This window comes from Phocoena sinus, chromosome 9 (genome assembly GCF_008692025.1).
Source record: "Phocoena sinus isolate mPhoSin1 chromosome 9, mPhoSin1.pri, whole genome shotgun sequence".
Classification (NCBI taxonomy): Eukaryota; Metazoa; Chordata; class Mammalia; order Artiodactyla; family Phocoenidae; genus Phocoena; species Phocoena sinus.
The window spans coordinates 13,418,288-13,434,656 of record NC_045771.1 but is presented as its reverse complement, the minus strand read 5'-3'; the positions used below and the strand labels follow the sequence as shown (position 1 = coordinate 13,434,656).

At 35.7% G+C, this 16,369-nt stretch overlaps 1 protein-coding gene across 4 annotated transcripts in view; it reads right to left on the bottom strand.

Annotated features, from left to right (window-relative positions):
• The window catches only part of BRAF (B-Raf proto-oncogene, serine/threonine kinase), a 162,637-nt gene that overhangs the window by 7,820 nt on the left and 138,448 nt on the right, over positions 1–16,369 (bottom strand). For 3 of the 4 annotated variants that reach the window (XM_032642648.1, XM_032642651.1, XM_032642649.1), the window contains 3 exons: positions 15,379–15,510; positions 9,010–9,144; positions 5,387–5,540 (listed from right to left, as the gene is read on the bottom strand). In XM_032642648.1, the coding sequence (XP_032498539.1) occupies positions 5,387–5,540; positions 9,010–9,144; positions 15,379–15,510 (421 nt within the window). Of the gene's footprint in view, positions 1–5,386; positions 5,541–9,009; positions 9,145–15,378; positions 15,511–16,369 lie in introns of those variants that run through there. The other variant, XR_004351379.1, reaches the window with a different exon arrangement.

The window sequence follows — 16,369 nt, the reverse complement described above, 5'->3', positions numbered from 1 at the left end:
GACCCTTTGAGGTACTACACTCTTTTAGCTTACTGAATTTGGGGGCTTCATGCCATTATTTTTCACCTACTATTTTGTCCACAGCTTCTACTTCAAACTAGGGTTCCTCTTATTAAATACACCACAGTTAATTTCTGGGGGTTGGTTGCTAACTGACAGCTATCAGAATTAGTGAGCCTTAACATCATTTTTCTGTAACATAGCTTCTGATGAGGATCCAAGCAATCACTTATATGAATACACTGTTTAATCGAGGAATAATCTGTCTGTTTTCTGATTGCTATTCGATTTCAACTGGTGTACTAGAGAACACTGGCATGTTCCAACAGACAATGGATTGCTAACGACTGGCTGACCGAACCCTCAGATGGTATGCTGATAATATTAGCTACTACTCGAGTGTCTATTATAGTATACCAGATGCCTCACTCAACACTATACACATCTGCATCTGATCCTCATAGTAACTCTATGAAGCAGGTACTATTACTTCTCTTTAATTTACAGAGGAGCAAGCTGGGATTTTGAGTAACTTGCCAGAGATCTCACAGACAGAAAATGGCAGAGTTGGAATGTAAAGCCAGGTGCTGACTCCAAAGTCCAAGGTATTAACAATTAACAGACCCCCTAAATGATTTTCAATAATTAATAATTTGCTTTCCTGTTCTGAATACAACTACTAATTGGACTGCAGACAGCGATACTATCTCTTTCCATCTAAGGATTCCTTTCAACAATTAACCAAGGTATTTTGAGTCAAAAGATCAAGGAAGGGTAAAACATTTATTACCCTTCATATTTAAAGCTAAAAGAACTGGGGAAATTGGCACTGATTGGAAGAAAAAAAAAGTCAAATTACTAAGACCTTGGAGAGTAAAACATTTAGAGCATAATCATAGGAGGCTATTATGTTAACAGAGACTCTAGAAATACATAAACATCCTTATTACCTTTGCTTATGGTTTTATGGTTGCTATTTTTTTCAGAAGTATTTTAATACATTTCTTAAAAGCAATTTTCAACAGTTTTTATGAGTAGTCACTGTATCTAACAGAACCTAAAACTCCTTAAAGGAATCCAATGTGAAAACAGGATTTGCTTAACAGAAATCTTTATAAAAAATGGCTAGAATTCATCTATTAAGTGAGAAAATATCAGAAAATGATAAACTCTAAGCCCAAATCTTATATACCATGTTAAAAATAACTTTAAAAAATCTTCAGATGTTTCCTACTCATTATTACAATTAGACACTCCATTTCATTTAACAGTGTTCTCTACAAACTTAAATATTAGCCTTAAAAATACAAACACACAAAACAACCCCCCAAAGCACAAAATCTTGCCAACAAACTCCAAATCAAGTACCAATAAAGCAAACACTAAAGATCTTGCAACCAGAGTCTACTGCTTCTAATGGAATGTGGTTCTTTTCATAATCAGACTTCAGGTCCAGGGGGGTAAAAAAAAGACAAAAAGGACTCATAGTTTAGAGATCAGTAAAATAAAACTCCTTCTACATATGTCCCTGAAATGACAGAAAATTTAAGGAAAAGACAGGGTAACAGGAGATGGATCTGCTATTGGAAAAAAAAAATTTTTTTTTCTTGCTTATTCCTCCTTGCATATCAGGAAATCTCTACTATCCCAACTCCTACCCTATTTTATTTGAGGTAAGAGCCAACTCTGCTTGTGCGAAGTTATTTGAAGTGAAACATCTAGATATTCTGACTTTAAAATAATTTAATTATTAACCAAAAAATCAATCAGAGGCCAAAATGAAACTTTTTAAATAACCTCCTTTTTGGCTGAGAATAACCTAAGCTCTATTTTCCATTTGACTTTATTAAGGAACAGGGCAAAGAACACTTGGGAAGATCCCAAGATTTCAGACACCTCAAATATCATGCTTTGTTAATTTGAAAGCTAAGGACTTGATTAACTAGTTTTAAGATATTACTAATCACCCTTAATTCTAGAATTAAATGTATTTCAGTGGCTGTTACACATATAATTTGATAAAAAATTCCTTAAAGATTAAATATGCTATGAAAAATCTAACACGTAATTTTGTACGTAAATAAATCCCTGTCTTAGATGTAGGGGGGCAGTCATTTGAAACTAGAATAAGTCCCATTCTTTTTTTGTGGTGACCTTTCAGGCAGTTTCTAAAGGATGAGGAACATTCTGCCAGAGACACACTGGACTTCTTAAAATTCTTAGAGAAATGATCACAGGAGAGATGAAATATTTAGTAAAAGAAAAAGTACCATAGAAATGTTCAGTAATTCTCAAATAAGACTATAACTGACAAAACGTTTTAGTCATGAAATACTCTTTTCATAACACTTAAAAAAAAAAAGGCAGATCATTTCCTTAAATTGAGTGTGATCTACTTGAGAGAAAGGCCATTTAATAAGCAAGTGTGTTAATAGTCACTATTTTAGAAAGAATGACTTTAACTACTGGTTTAGTATTTAAGTGGTTGGTACAATCCTGTAATATCTGAAAACAAACAAACCTGAAGTATTTGAGTTAAATGCTGTGATCCCTAAACTACTTAAAACCAAGAAGACAAACCTCATTCCTCATCACTGACTGGTAAAACTTTTAAAATGTAAAACAAATTTTATAAAATGGCTGCCTTCTGAAGAAGGATATCAACTTTAATGAAAATATCTGAGGCTTCAGGTTTTAGGAAAGAAGCCGTCAGCTGCAAGATAATGAATGTCCTTCTGTTTCAATTCCTTAGTCAAAAAGATTAACTCTACATATGGTTAGGAAAATAATGTTTTTCTTATTTGGAGAATACATCTAAAACTCAGTATCAAACAGACAAACAGCAACAGAAAGGGAAACTACCATGTATCATTCTAATGCTTTCTACTTCTCCAGATCCATGTTATTTATATATTTCACCTGCTCTATTTTTAATGTTCTCCCAATAACATTTCCAGTGGGCCCAATTTGGAAAGAAGAGAATTACTATGCAGTCCTTTGAAGGCATGTTCAAATGTCAATGGGATGGTACTATGCAGTGGTCCCCAACCTTTTTGGCACCAGGGACCGGTTTCGTGGAAGACAGTTTTTCCACGGACGGGGTCAGGGGATGGTTTCAGGATGATTCCAGCACATTACGTTTATTGTGCACTCTATTTCTATTATTATTACATTGTAATAGATAATGAAATAATTATACAATTCACCATAATGCTGACAGGAGGTGGAGCTCAGGTGGTAATGTGAGCGATGGGAAGCAGCTGTAAATACAGATGAAGCTTCGCTCCATTGCCTGCCACTCACCTCCTGCTGTGCGGCCCAGGGATTGGGGACCCCTGGTATAATGAGTTTTCTGAGCAGCTCTAAGAGTTTAGCAAATGCCCTCTGGCAAAGGAGACTGGTAAAGAAAGGAAGGAAAAGTGTCAAATGCAGATGTGGGGAGCTGGGTAGTATTTAGTGTGGGTAGTGTTGGGGGAAAAAAAGAGAGTGAACAAAGAAAGGAAGATAAAAGTGAAGAAAGTATGCTGAGGAATTATGAAAGAGCTCTGTCAATAAAAAGATCCTTTGACTCTTGTGCCTCAAAATGCCCAAACCTTTGAGCATTCCACAGACCAAGTCAATTTGTAAAAACTTTGTTAGCTACATGCTTGCTATTCAATTTGTGAATAAAAAAAATCCAATCTAATAGTTACTAATAATCACATCTTTAGCGTCACTGGAAGATTTAGAAATCACACACTTTGATGTTTCTGAATAAGTCACATTCTTTTATGACTTTCTTATTCTCATTTTTTAAAATACAATAAACGTTCTTTTTCACGACTCTTTCTACATTCAAAGTCATGAATTGATTTCTAAAAACATGAATGGCATTATTTATCTTAAGATACCCAAATGGGGGGGCACAAGGTATGCCAAACTTATCACTGAGTGGTTTCCCTGGATGAAATCTAACTTATTCAAATAAAGAAAATATTTCAGAAATTTATTTGTGATACTTACAAGACTAAATTATCACTAAAGTCCTCCCGATTTTCTTCTTTATTGGCTTCCAAGAAGGATGGCATTTATGCAAATGCCATCTGTGTGCCCCTGAATAACCCTGGAACTGTCAGTTATATTTAATATCATCACAACTCCAAACTGAGTAAATGAAGATGTATTTAAGAGGCTGGCTTTGGTCCCTAGGCTGACTCTGAAGTAGAGACGGTGATTTCTTTGATGACAGCAATGCTGCTTCTTTCACTTTTGATTCCCGGTAAGATTCTGGTTCACAGTAAGAATATACTGACTGCCACATTACAGTTATTTTCTACATAAGAAAGTGTAAGCATTAGAAAGCGCTAAACGTACTACACACACACACACACACACACACACACACACACACGCACAAACACACACACACCGTGGAATAAAAAAAACCAATTCATACATTCATAATAAGGAGGACAGAGACACACGGATAAGTCATTGCTAATATGCATCATGAGAGGTGAGTATAACCTAAAATAATAATAATTAAAAAAAAATCCATTACCTGGTTGTTTGGCAACCACAGTTATCTAAAAGAAGAACAAAACAAACCTACAAGTTCTCACAGAATTCTGTGGAACTTTTTGGAAGGAAGAGGAGGCAATGCATTTGTAAGGAAATTCGACTCTGCATTGTGTAAGACATCCTTAATATATAAAGAAATATTAACTAAAAATCCAAAGTTAAACCATGTTACTCATGTCAAACATGCCACTCAGCAATATCTCTGGTTACCTGCACCCATAATTTATACTGCTCTAAGGGAATAAAGGACAACTATATTTTCCAAACTGTATTAACAAAAAGAAATAGTTATAAGAAAAAATATTAAGAATAAAAATAAGCTTATTCAATTTTAGTGACTCCTAATTAGACCTGTTCAGGTTACCTTCACTAACACAGCCTAACCTACTGTCAGCTTCCCACCTGCCATCACACACACAGGTGCAGCGTTGTTCTTGGAGCCCCTAATGGATGCAGGACAGCTAACAGCAATAGATGAGTGAGGAAAGTTTAACTGAAGTTTAATAATTAGAATAACCAAGTAAACAAAAGAAACTTGGAACGGGAAGTAAAACCTCTGGAAAAGGTACTGTGAATTTTCAGCAATGTCTGAGAACTTCAAAAACCCTTCGATGTTGAAACTCTAATGCTAAGTATGAATTTTAGATTGGCAAAACAATTATATCCAGTCTTTAAAAACATACATGTTCTTTTGTTCACCTTAAAAAAAAAAGAATATCCTATTCAATTTAACAAATATGTAAGCAAACATATGTTCACTTTCCTTTGTCCCTACCGTCCTACACTCTGTCACTCATTTAGTTTGTTAAATGGACAGGAAACGCACCATATCCCCCTGCTTGGATGGGTGTTTTTGGAGAAGCACAAGCATACAGACTAAAATCCTCTGTTTGGAAGCCAGCCCGATTCAAAGAGGGTTCGGATGCACTGCGGTGAATTTTTGGCAATGAGCGGGCCAGCAGCTCAATAGAGGCGAGAATCTAAAAAAAGAAAAAAAGAAAGAATGATGAAAATCTAGGTGGTGTTAATCTTTAAGAGCCCCATCATACTCTACAAGAAAGCATATGAAATCTTATAATACATTGTTTTCACTATTATCTCAAATGCCTGGAAAATACTAAAGAAACTGATACTTTTCCTTAAAAAGAAGAGAAAATTACCAAACTATTACAGCTTTACTCTCTATAAACCGAATGGGAAAAGTAACCCATAGTTAGCTTTTCTTTACATTTTATAATTTTAGATCATTTGCCAGCCTTGAAACAGTAAATTAAAAAAATTTTTAAATCAATTATATACCTATTTCTCACAGACCACAAGTCCCTTTTGGGAAGAAGATGGAGCATAAATAACGAAAGCACTATATAACTTCATAAACAGAACCATTAGAGCAACTTATTCTTTAAAGAAATTTAGTAATGGGAAATGTCTTACACACACATAATTAAAAACAGGGCCCCAATGACCCAGAATGCCAGCGCCACAGGACTGAGAAGTGACAGATGAATACCCACAAGTGAAAGAAAAGATAGGAAAACTCTACAAGTAGACACCAATGCACAAAATGTAGAAAATACAGCACATTTTTAAGGTACAAAGAAACAGGTTATGACTCTTGAAGGCATACAGTATGATAATGCATGAAACATACATATAAAAGGCTTGGCACAATGCCTGGCATATAGTAAGTACTCAATAAAACTTAAGCAGCCATTATTACTACTACTATGATTATATACTATATAGTAGTATTATACACATTATATACTACTACTATTATTTTTCTCAGCTACCAAAAATTTTTTTGAAGTTAAACTGTAATCTGTAGAATGATTAGTATAAGAAGGCAAAGAAGCAATGCTACAAAATTTTTAAAATTATAAGCATAACACACAAATAAAAATTCAAATAATACAGGAAAGTATGAATGCTACCTTCCAGGGGTAACCACTGTTAAAGAGTCTATACTTTCTTCTGGACCTTTCCTATGCATAAACATGCACATATGAAAACAGAGCCCATCCCCTCCCTCACCACCATTTAAAGTGGTATCACAGTACACATTTTTCTGCATTGCTTTCTTTTTCCCTCACTGACATCCAAGCCATCTACAGAGAGATACCTTGATCTTTATGTCTTTAATTTTTCCAGTTACAGTTAACAGTCTTTATCTGGATACCTGTGGGGGCAGATTCTGTAGCATATAGCATAGATTTTCAGGAGTGGAATTACCAGAGCAAAAGGTATATGTATTTTAAGTTTATGGAGTCTACCAAGTCCTTTCAAAAAAGGTCAAACCAATTTACATTCTTACCAACATTCCTTCCTTACTTCCCAACATTGTACCCAATGCTGGATACTGTCAATCTCAGAGACAAAACCAAAATGTATTTCACAATTGTGACTTTGCATTTTACTGATTATCACTGATGTTATTATTCCTAACATCCTGTGCTTAAGTTCATTCCGCATTTGTACTTCTTCTGTGAATCACCAGTGCATATTCTTTGTTGATTTTCCTTTGATTACCTTTTACTTATGGATTTGTAGGAGTCCTCTGTATGGCATAAACACTCTTTATTATACATGCTACAATTATTTTTCTCAGTGTTTTTCTTTCAATATTATTTTTACTATATAGAAATTTTAAAATGTTTAATGTAGTCATACCTGCTAACCTTTTCCTTTATAACTTCTGGATTCTGCCTCTTGCTTAGGAGAGCCTTTCCTACCTTAAGGTTATAAAAATGCTTTGTTATTTTATAGTTTTGTTTTTTACATATAAACCTTTAGCCATCTGAAATTTATGTTTGTGTATGGTGTGAAGAGACATCCTGTAATGAAAATTTAAAAATAATACTTAAAAGGGGCAGCTTTTAATAATCTGGAATACTCATATATGTATTTCATTTTCTGATACCATGAAAAGAATAAAATATTACTTATATTAAGAAATATGACCATTTTGTCCCTTTTAATACCATTTGAAAAGTGAGCCTAAGGATATAATCTGCATTATTAATGTACATCAACCACGTTAAATAGGAAACCCTAGCACCTGGGATGTGAAAAGAGAACAGGGTGCAGAGTCCTGCTCACAATGGCCAACAATACCGGTTGTTTACTTTGATGGTCTTAAACCGGTGGTCTTCCGGGTTTAAAAAAACCCAACTCTTCCTCAAAGGAATAGTAACGTAGAATTCCAATATGTAAAACGTATAACTACCCATGCAGCCATTCAGCCTCCCCTCCCTGTTCTGGGACAAGCCCCTGAGAGCCTTGTTAAAAGCAAAAATTCTATCTTTAATTCTTTAGATAGGGATAAAAGATTCACACATTCCTGTAACACTGACTTCTAAGAAACTGAGCTAGGACTGATAGCATTCACAAAGGACCACATGGTAGCTGAGTTATGGGAGTCAGCACTTCCCATCTGAAAACTGTACTGACTCATCGGGACAGATTTATACAGCGCTATCGTGATTTTCTAGGCATTATAAAACACGGAATTTATATTACAATATCTACTACAGCTAAACTTTCCAAGACTGTTCAGGTACTTAGTTCCAGTTCATGAGGCTTATGAAAGATTATTAAATTGAGGGCTTTAGCCTTCCAACTTGAAAAGATAAAAAACAATGGAAAGTTTCCAAGAATCAGAGAACGGCAGACAGTACCAACAGTTGCCTTCTCTTTTTGTCCCAGGTAAAAATGCCCCTCAAAAAAACCTAACATTAAAGGGATGCTTGCAACCTGTTTAATTTTACCATCAAGAAGAATAAAAGTAGCAGTGCACAAACTGTAGTCTGTAGAAAAACTATTTTTATACTAGCACTAAGATATTATTTGCCTTTTGTACTTTCATTATTTTACAAGTGTGAGTGGAGTTTTCAGAGGCTATATAATGTAAGATATTGCAACATAATGAATGCAAAGCAGAGAATCCAGCTATCTTCTTTTTGCAGAGATTTGCGAAAAGTCTAAAACAATGCCACTTTTTTCTAAATATTTTTTGTTTGGGAAAATATAATTATTTTTCATAAAACATTATTTAACATGTAATGGTTTTATTATGTTTAAATAAATTTATAAATAAATATTAAAAGAAGTATTAATTTCTAAAATGGGCATTACTACTTACACAAACAGAAGGTCTTTGGGGTTCTTCAATAATTTTTAAGTGTAGAAAACAGTTCTGAGACCAAAAGGCTTGAGAACTGCTAGACAAAGGAAAATCTTTCTGAATATTTTGTATTGGGATCCTAAGTTTTTAGGTGTACCACTGCTCAACCTTTATAAAGTCACCTTTATGTGTTTACTTATCTGGAGTCTGCACATAATCACATGGAATCCAAACCCGTAAAATACAAACTGTGCTCTAAAAAGTGCTTAAAAATCTGCATCAGAATATTAGTCTGTCCTTCTAGGTAACAAAAAGCTTTTTCTTACTTGGGGAAAGAGTGGTCTCTCATCTCTTTTCTTTTTTAGGCACTCTGCCATTAATCTCTTCATGGCTTTTGGACAGTTACTCCGTACCTTACTGAGATCTGGAGATAGATATCCTCGTCCCACCATAAAAATTATCTGGGGAGGAAAAAAAAGGCAAATCATATAACCTTGTAAATAAGTTGAAAAATATATAAACATTGAAAATTCAACAAGCTGTGCACTTATGACATGTACTTTCCTGTATGTACGTTACACTTCAATAGAAAGTTAAAAAACACAATGCTACCAGTATTCTGATTCCTATATACCAGAGACTGTGGGGAATCAATACTTAATGTGCTGCAAGGTGAAATCTTCATGACCCCTGGACTACTGCAAAGGTCTCCTAACTGCTCCGCATGCTTCCAGTCTATCCTTATCCAATCCATTTTCCCACTGATAGTAATCATTCTGAAACACAGATCGGGCCTCTTCTACTCAACCAAAATAGTTAACCTTTTTAACAGTTGTTTTTGCATCTGAATTTTAAATTCTTTTGTTGAGGAAACTCTAATGGGGCATTTAGTTATATAAGTCTGAGAACCAGAGCCTCCTCCAGAGGGAAGGTAAAGCTACTGGGAACTAAAATCTTATGTTTAATAAAGTAAAAAGCCTTGTCTTCCCTGGGTACAGAGATTTATAATTTTTCTGATTTCTTACGTTTCTAGTTTTCTGACTTGTGGTTCTTTTGAAAGTGGGCAGAGACAGATGTTAGCAGTCTTAGGTGTCACGGAAGAGAGAGGGGTTTTGATCTTACAGGAAATAGGTTCAATAGGGACAGACTAGAGGCTAAGGTGGAAAGAGCCAGTCAGAGATCCCAGGTTACAGGGTAGAACTGATAAATTTTAGGAACAGTCAAGTCTGATATGCTATTTTATGTTATTTCTTGTTTGGTGCTGTAATAACCCTTATTTAACTATAAGATGATTTGCCCAAGCACCACTAAAGTGAAGGTGTAAAGTTTAACCTCGTTTCCATCTCCTCTGTCACAACTGCCCTTCTCCCACTTCACAAAAGGCACACCTTTTACCTATATGGAATTTAACTACCGTGCACACTGCGTCAGGGTGTAACACGGCTGAAGGTACCAAAGGGACGCTTCCAAATATTGGTCTAACTGGACTCTAATGAATGGGTAGCAAATCCCTTTGCAAGACAGTTGGTTTCCAATTCTTTGCTTTCAGCAAAATTAACTGAATTGTCAGCTGATTGTTGAAATAATTTTAAATGACAAGTTATTATATAATTTTTGGTATGCTATAGAAATGAGTTCAGATAAGCAGTGATATGGTTATGGTAAAGAACTAATCTTGCCCAAAGAGAGGGCTGGCCTTTGCCTTTGGCTCCTGGGAGGTAATCCCTAAGCCCTTGGAATGTCCTGCCTGTTCAGAGTGCCTTTGTTTATCTGGGAGTCTAAGGTCACGTCAGATAGTCTATGCTATCAATGTGATTCTACAGAGGGGGCTTTAAGTTATATAGTATCAGCTTGACCTCTGTAGAGGCTAAAAACTAAGGTCAACAACAGAGGTGGTCAATTGTTATCTACGTGACTGAGGCCCAACAGTAACTCAAGGCTCCAGTGAATTTCCCTGGTTGGCAACACTTCCTGCACATTGTCACGCATGACTGCCAGGAGAATGGAGTGCTGGCCACAATTCCACGGGAAGAGGACAACTGGAAGTTCCATATGTGAAACTCTCCTGAATTCTGCCCTATGTGCCTCTTTCCTTGGCTGATTTTAATCTGTATCCTTTTGCTTTAATAAACCATAACGTGAGTATTAACAACTTTCAGTGAGTTCTATAAGACTTAATGAATTACTGAACCTGAAGGTGGTTATAACAAAACTCCTGACTTTCCCATATTCTTATTTACTTGAACAATATTCCTCAGCACTTACTTCTTTAAAAATAAAACTAGAAGGAAGGTCGCTAAGTCCCAGCTTATTCTAGCAAAGGTCATATTTTTCACAAATAAATGACTGAAGAGAAAACAAAAGCCCCATGTTGCTCACTAAGAAACACATTTCCAATAAAATTTTACCTGTTTCTTTATATCAACTCATGTTATTTTCATCAGTTATATATTTAATAATTATTAATAGCATAATTTGGAATTTAAAAAGTTAACAGCCTAAAGTCACTGGGAAAAATTTTTTTAGTTCTAAATTTAAGCACATTTTTTTGTTGCAGAGATATAATTTGAATGAGCAATAAAAGGGTTTAGAGCACACAAATACGTTACATTAGGGAAAAAATTCTGTGGAGGAAGTAGGATACAAATAATTTAGAGACAAAAAAAGAGCCATGTAAAATTCCAAAAACTAATGAGGAGGTTTTTTATTTTTATTTATTTATTTTGCGGTACGCGGGCCTCCCACTGCCGCGGCCTCTTCCGCCGCGGAGCACAGGCTCCGGACGCGCAGGCTCAGCGGCCATGGCTCACGGGCCCAGCCGCTCCGCGGCACGCATGATCCTCCCAGACAGGGGCACGAACCCGCGTCCCCTGCATCGGCAGGCGGACTCCCAACCACTGCGCCACCAGGGAAGCCCGAGGTTTTTTATTTTTTAAACAAGTGATGATGGTAAGAATCAAATCAGTATGACGTTTAGATTTTATTTGGTACATTTAAAAGAATGATATAATGCTTTTTTTTTTGAAATGTCAATATAATACACTGGAAATTACATTCTTTGCAACTATTTAAGCTTAAAGGAAAGGTCTTTCCTGGATGTAATTCATGGATAGAAAATTCAAGTGGCACTTAACTACAAAATCAATAGCTCAGTTTGAAATTCTGGGACTGGTTATTTTCATTCTCCATCTACAGCCGCACTCCTGGTATCCCTACCCCTTCGTTCACTCCTCTGTGTTACCGGAGCACAGGTCTGCTCATCCTCAACATCACCCCCTGCACTGCCTCAACAGAACTGAGAGCACAGCCTGTGTTTTATTCACCTTTGCATCCTTCTATATCTCACAGCTTTTGCATACAGTAGATATCAAAATTTTTTATTAAAATAAAATAATTTGCATGTTGATAAGACACTGGTACTTATTATCATTTTCTGTCTCCTTGAGATCTTGTGCTTAGAACCCAGCCACCATACTGTGAGAAAGTCCAAGGTTCCTGTGAAAAAGTCGTCACAGAAAGACCCATGTCGAGAAGAACTGAGGCCCCTGGCCCTCGGCCAAGACTAAGCTTCCAGCTTGGCTAACTGGTCACATACCTTTCTCAGGTATGTGATCAAGCCATTTTGGAAGTAGATCCTTTAACACCCAGTGAATCTACCACAGCCAATAATACCATATGAAATAGAGATAAACCTTCCACACTGAGAGAAGCTCAAATTGCAGATTTACAATTTGTCTAAGCCACTATGTTTTAGGTGGTTTGCTATAGCAATGATAACTGGAATTCATGTGAAATAATAAATGTTATGCTATTTTCTTCTAAGATGACACAGCACGTCTGCTCCAATAAAAAAAAAAATATACCAATATATATACCAATATACCTAGCTTAACTGAGCACATTATTAATCCCAATTTAGTAAAGAAGCTGCACTGAAAGAGAGCAAAACAGAATGATAAAGAGGGGGAAAAAATGACAAAGCAATTTCTCAGACTTTCGGCACTAGGGTAAGTGAAGTAAAAAGGTATGCTACTCTGCAAAGTAACATAGGGATGGTCATCCCTCAAGGAGCTAAGAAACCTGTTTTAGGAAAGAACTCAATCTTTGTAACTATTAAGGAATTCTTTAGTTCATTCTCTTATTTTTAATAATTGAAAAAAAAAAGATACCTAGAGAGGTACAGTGGCCAGGTCATGCAGGTCATGAGTCCAAGGTCTGCCATTACATCACACTGCTTTACCAGAGTCCTGCCTTGAATTTACAGGCAAAACCTGCCACCTCAGACTATGGGGGGGTGAGAGTGTAGGGGCATGGGTCATTACCATATTATATGGTAATGAAGCAGCTGTCCCATCTCCCATGAAAAAAAAGAATATTCCTAGATTTTCAAATAGAAGTCCAATCTGAGAGCCATGGAGATCAAAGTACGAGAGAAAGAAAAATCAAATCAAGGAGATGGATGGAACAGTACCTGGGGGTTACTTCACTGAGGATGACTAGAGTTACTGATTCAAAAGAGGGAGTTCCATGGAAAGCGCCACTTGAAGAAAGCAGACTAGAAGGTAATGAAGTAGAATGGGGATGATGGGAAAAGTATATAATTCTTTCATATCCTTTTTCTTCATCAAATACTTGGTTTCACACTGGCATATTCCAGAAGGCTCTAACTATACTCCCAGAAAGAATTAACTAGTAAAGGCCTTACCCTTCTGTTGGTCACTCACTTACTTCTCTCATGGAGAGTAAGCCCTTGCCACATCATTTATTATACTCCCATGGAGGACAAAGCACCTAAAATGCCAAGAAGTGGATGAGTGCAGAACTCTGGGACGCTTTTTCCATATTTTGGAGACACTACTACTTATTTCCATAATATAACTTTATTATTTCATTAAAATAAACTTATTTACTGACAAATGGATTTCATCCAGATCTTAGGTTCATAAATTTTTATTATTTGTAGTCTCTATGATAAATCAATTAAAACTAAACTAAAATTCCCTCGTAATTCCTCTAGAAGAACAGAATGCATAGGAAAATTAAACACGGCATGGGGTATTATGCTGTATGGTTGAGTTAATAAGACTGTAAAAGGCAGAGCACGTGAAGCTGCTAAATTAGAGACAATCTTGCTCTTCACACTGCCATCGTCAAATCAATCATCTCAGTGATCTAGGATCTGTCACAAGTACACTAAGTGCAATGTTTCAATGTTTTTATGTTCTTTAGCTACTATCTTGGTCCGTCCTGAATTGAAGTTTCATGGAGGCTTAAAAGATCAGATCATCAGAAGCCAGGTCACAGATTCCTTTTTAACACTTAAAGCTATAATCCAACATTCTAAAGCTATGAAAGTAGTTAGAAAGACCAAACAGCAATTTAAAAAATTAGTTTTATGCTGACTTATGTAGAAAGGCAGTCATTTTTTAAATTCTCAAAACAGAGAATCAAGACCACTGTTGGGTAAGGGCCATACGGTGATTCAATAAGCATATGCAAAGTATATGACAACTTAGATTACTTCTCTGATATCACATGATAGTTATAAGTTCTTAGTGAGAAAGCTACTCAGTATCTTCAGAAAGCTTTAGTATCACCAAAAAGCCTGAGAGTTGAACTGATGACCAAAACACTACTAAATGAAGTAATATATTTATACATTAAAAATTATCATTTCATTAGGTTGGGAGGTTATGATCAAACACATAAAACACTCACACTTTTGAAGATTCTTTACATTGGTGATTCTCAACTTTGGTATGTATCAGAAACAATTAGCAAACTTATTAAAAATGCAGATGCTTGGACCCACCCCACTGAATCAGAATCTACTCCAGCATCTCCATTTTTTAAACAAATTATCCAGGTGATTCACATGTGCGTCACAGTATAATGTATAAATATTATTTAATCACAGTTTATATGGTCAACTATTGTTTTCTAATATATTAACTGTAATTGCGGCAATCTCTCTCTCTACACACACACACACGCACTTTTAAAATTTTGAGGTATATGAGGTAATTTCAGTAAAGACAATTCATTTTTCTTGGCCAGTATTAAAAGACTAGGTGAATTTAATATGGCTGGGATAGAAAAGACAAAGAGCTGCACGAGGCTATGTTGATACTTTGGAAGGTAAGGAACAGAGAACAGGAACTTTTAGGAAGAGAGAAGTAAAAAATTCCCTCCCACTTGAATTCTCACCACAGAAAAATGAAAGCATGATGTAACAGTCCTTTCATTTACCTAGTTTTAAAAATTTAAGAAGTATGGAGAAATCTTAATAATTTTAAAAGGATTTGATATAAATAAGTTCAGAGCTGAGGGCCTGGCTCAGATAGCACAATCTGTGATAGAGTAAAAGGGGTAAGCCCAGATGCTGTAGCAGCAGAGCTCATTCTTCTAACTGTGCCATGGTCAAGAGGCATGAGGTATAATCATTATTACATCTCTAGTTTCTAGTCAGAAGATCAGGAGTTTCACTCCACTACAAGACTTAAGCATGGTATTTCCAGGAAAGGCCTTACATGCTGCTATTACTGCCAACAGTATACAAAAGGTTCTAAAACTGGTGACAAAGATCAAGAGATCTATCTTTCATGCTTACCCAGGAGCCAATACCTCTTTTCTACAATGAACTGGAGCCTTTCTACAAACAGTAAAATGAACCTCAAGAGATGGTAAATATTTACCTGGTCCCTGTTGTTGATGTTTGAATAAGGTAACTGCCCGGTCATCAATTCATACAGAACAATCCCAAATGCATATACATCTGACTGAAAGCTATATGGGTTTTTATCTTGCATTCTGATTACTTCTGGTGCCTGGTAGAACATAAAAAGAAAAATATTCTTGTTTATTCTTCACATCAACTGAATAAAGACTGAAAACCAAACTATTATAATTCCCAGAACAATGTTTTTATCATTAAATAACCCATGTAATATGTAATCAATTCTCTTACTTATGGCCAAAGAAATAAAACTGATTATGAAAGATAAATTTTAAAAAATGTTCTGTAAACTCTGAGAGAGGCAGTACTAGCTGAGATTCTATATACATTACTAAGATTTTATAATTTTATCAGCTGCCCTCTTTCTGTACAAAATACCATCACTGCCATTTGAATTTTTCCCATGACTTACCCTATCAAGAGTGAGTTCCTACCTTCCATTCCTGATTCAGGAAAGAAATACTAGACCTGTTGTTATGAGATGTTTGGAAGTAGCACAACCACTATGGTAATCACCTTAGAATTTAAGTTTTCCCATTGGTACAAATGATTCTCCTTATCTCAGGGCACCTTAGACAATAAAGGTAAAATTTCAAGACTGATAAACTCAAACTCCTTTCTTGCCTCCAAAAGCGGTATGAATATGCTATGGACACTTTATTAACAAAAGCAATAGACAGTAGGTAGATTTAGTAGAAGATGGTATAAAGAATCTTTTGGCTGCTGCTTCTTGGGCAAAGATACAGATCTAATCATATTTGTTACATTTTTACACATTTCAGTCACTGTATTCTACAGCTAGATTTCTTATTAGCTGTTTACATGAAATACAATAAACGGTTGATTAAATCTTAGCTTAAAGGAGTTCTTTCACCTTGCATCTTCTGTATTGTTTCATTTGGAAGAAATTAGAGAAACTGCAGGGTACTAAAAAAACTTTGTGAAAACAT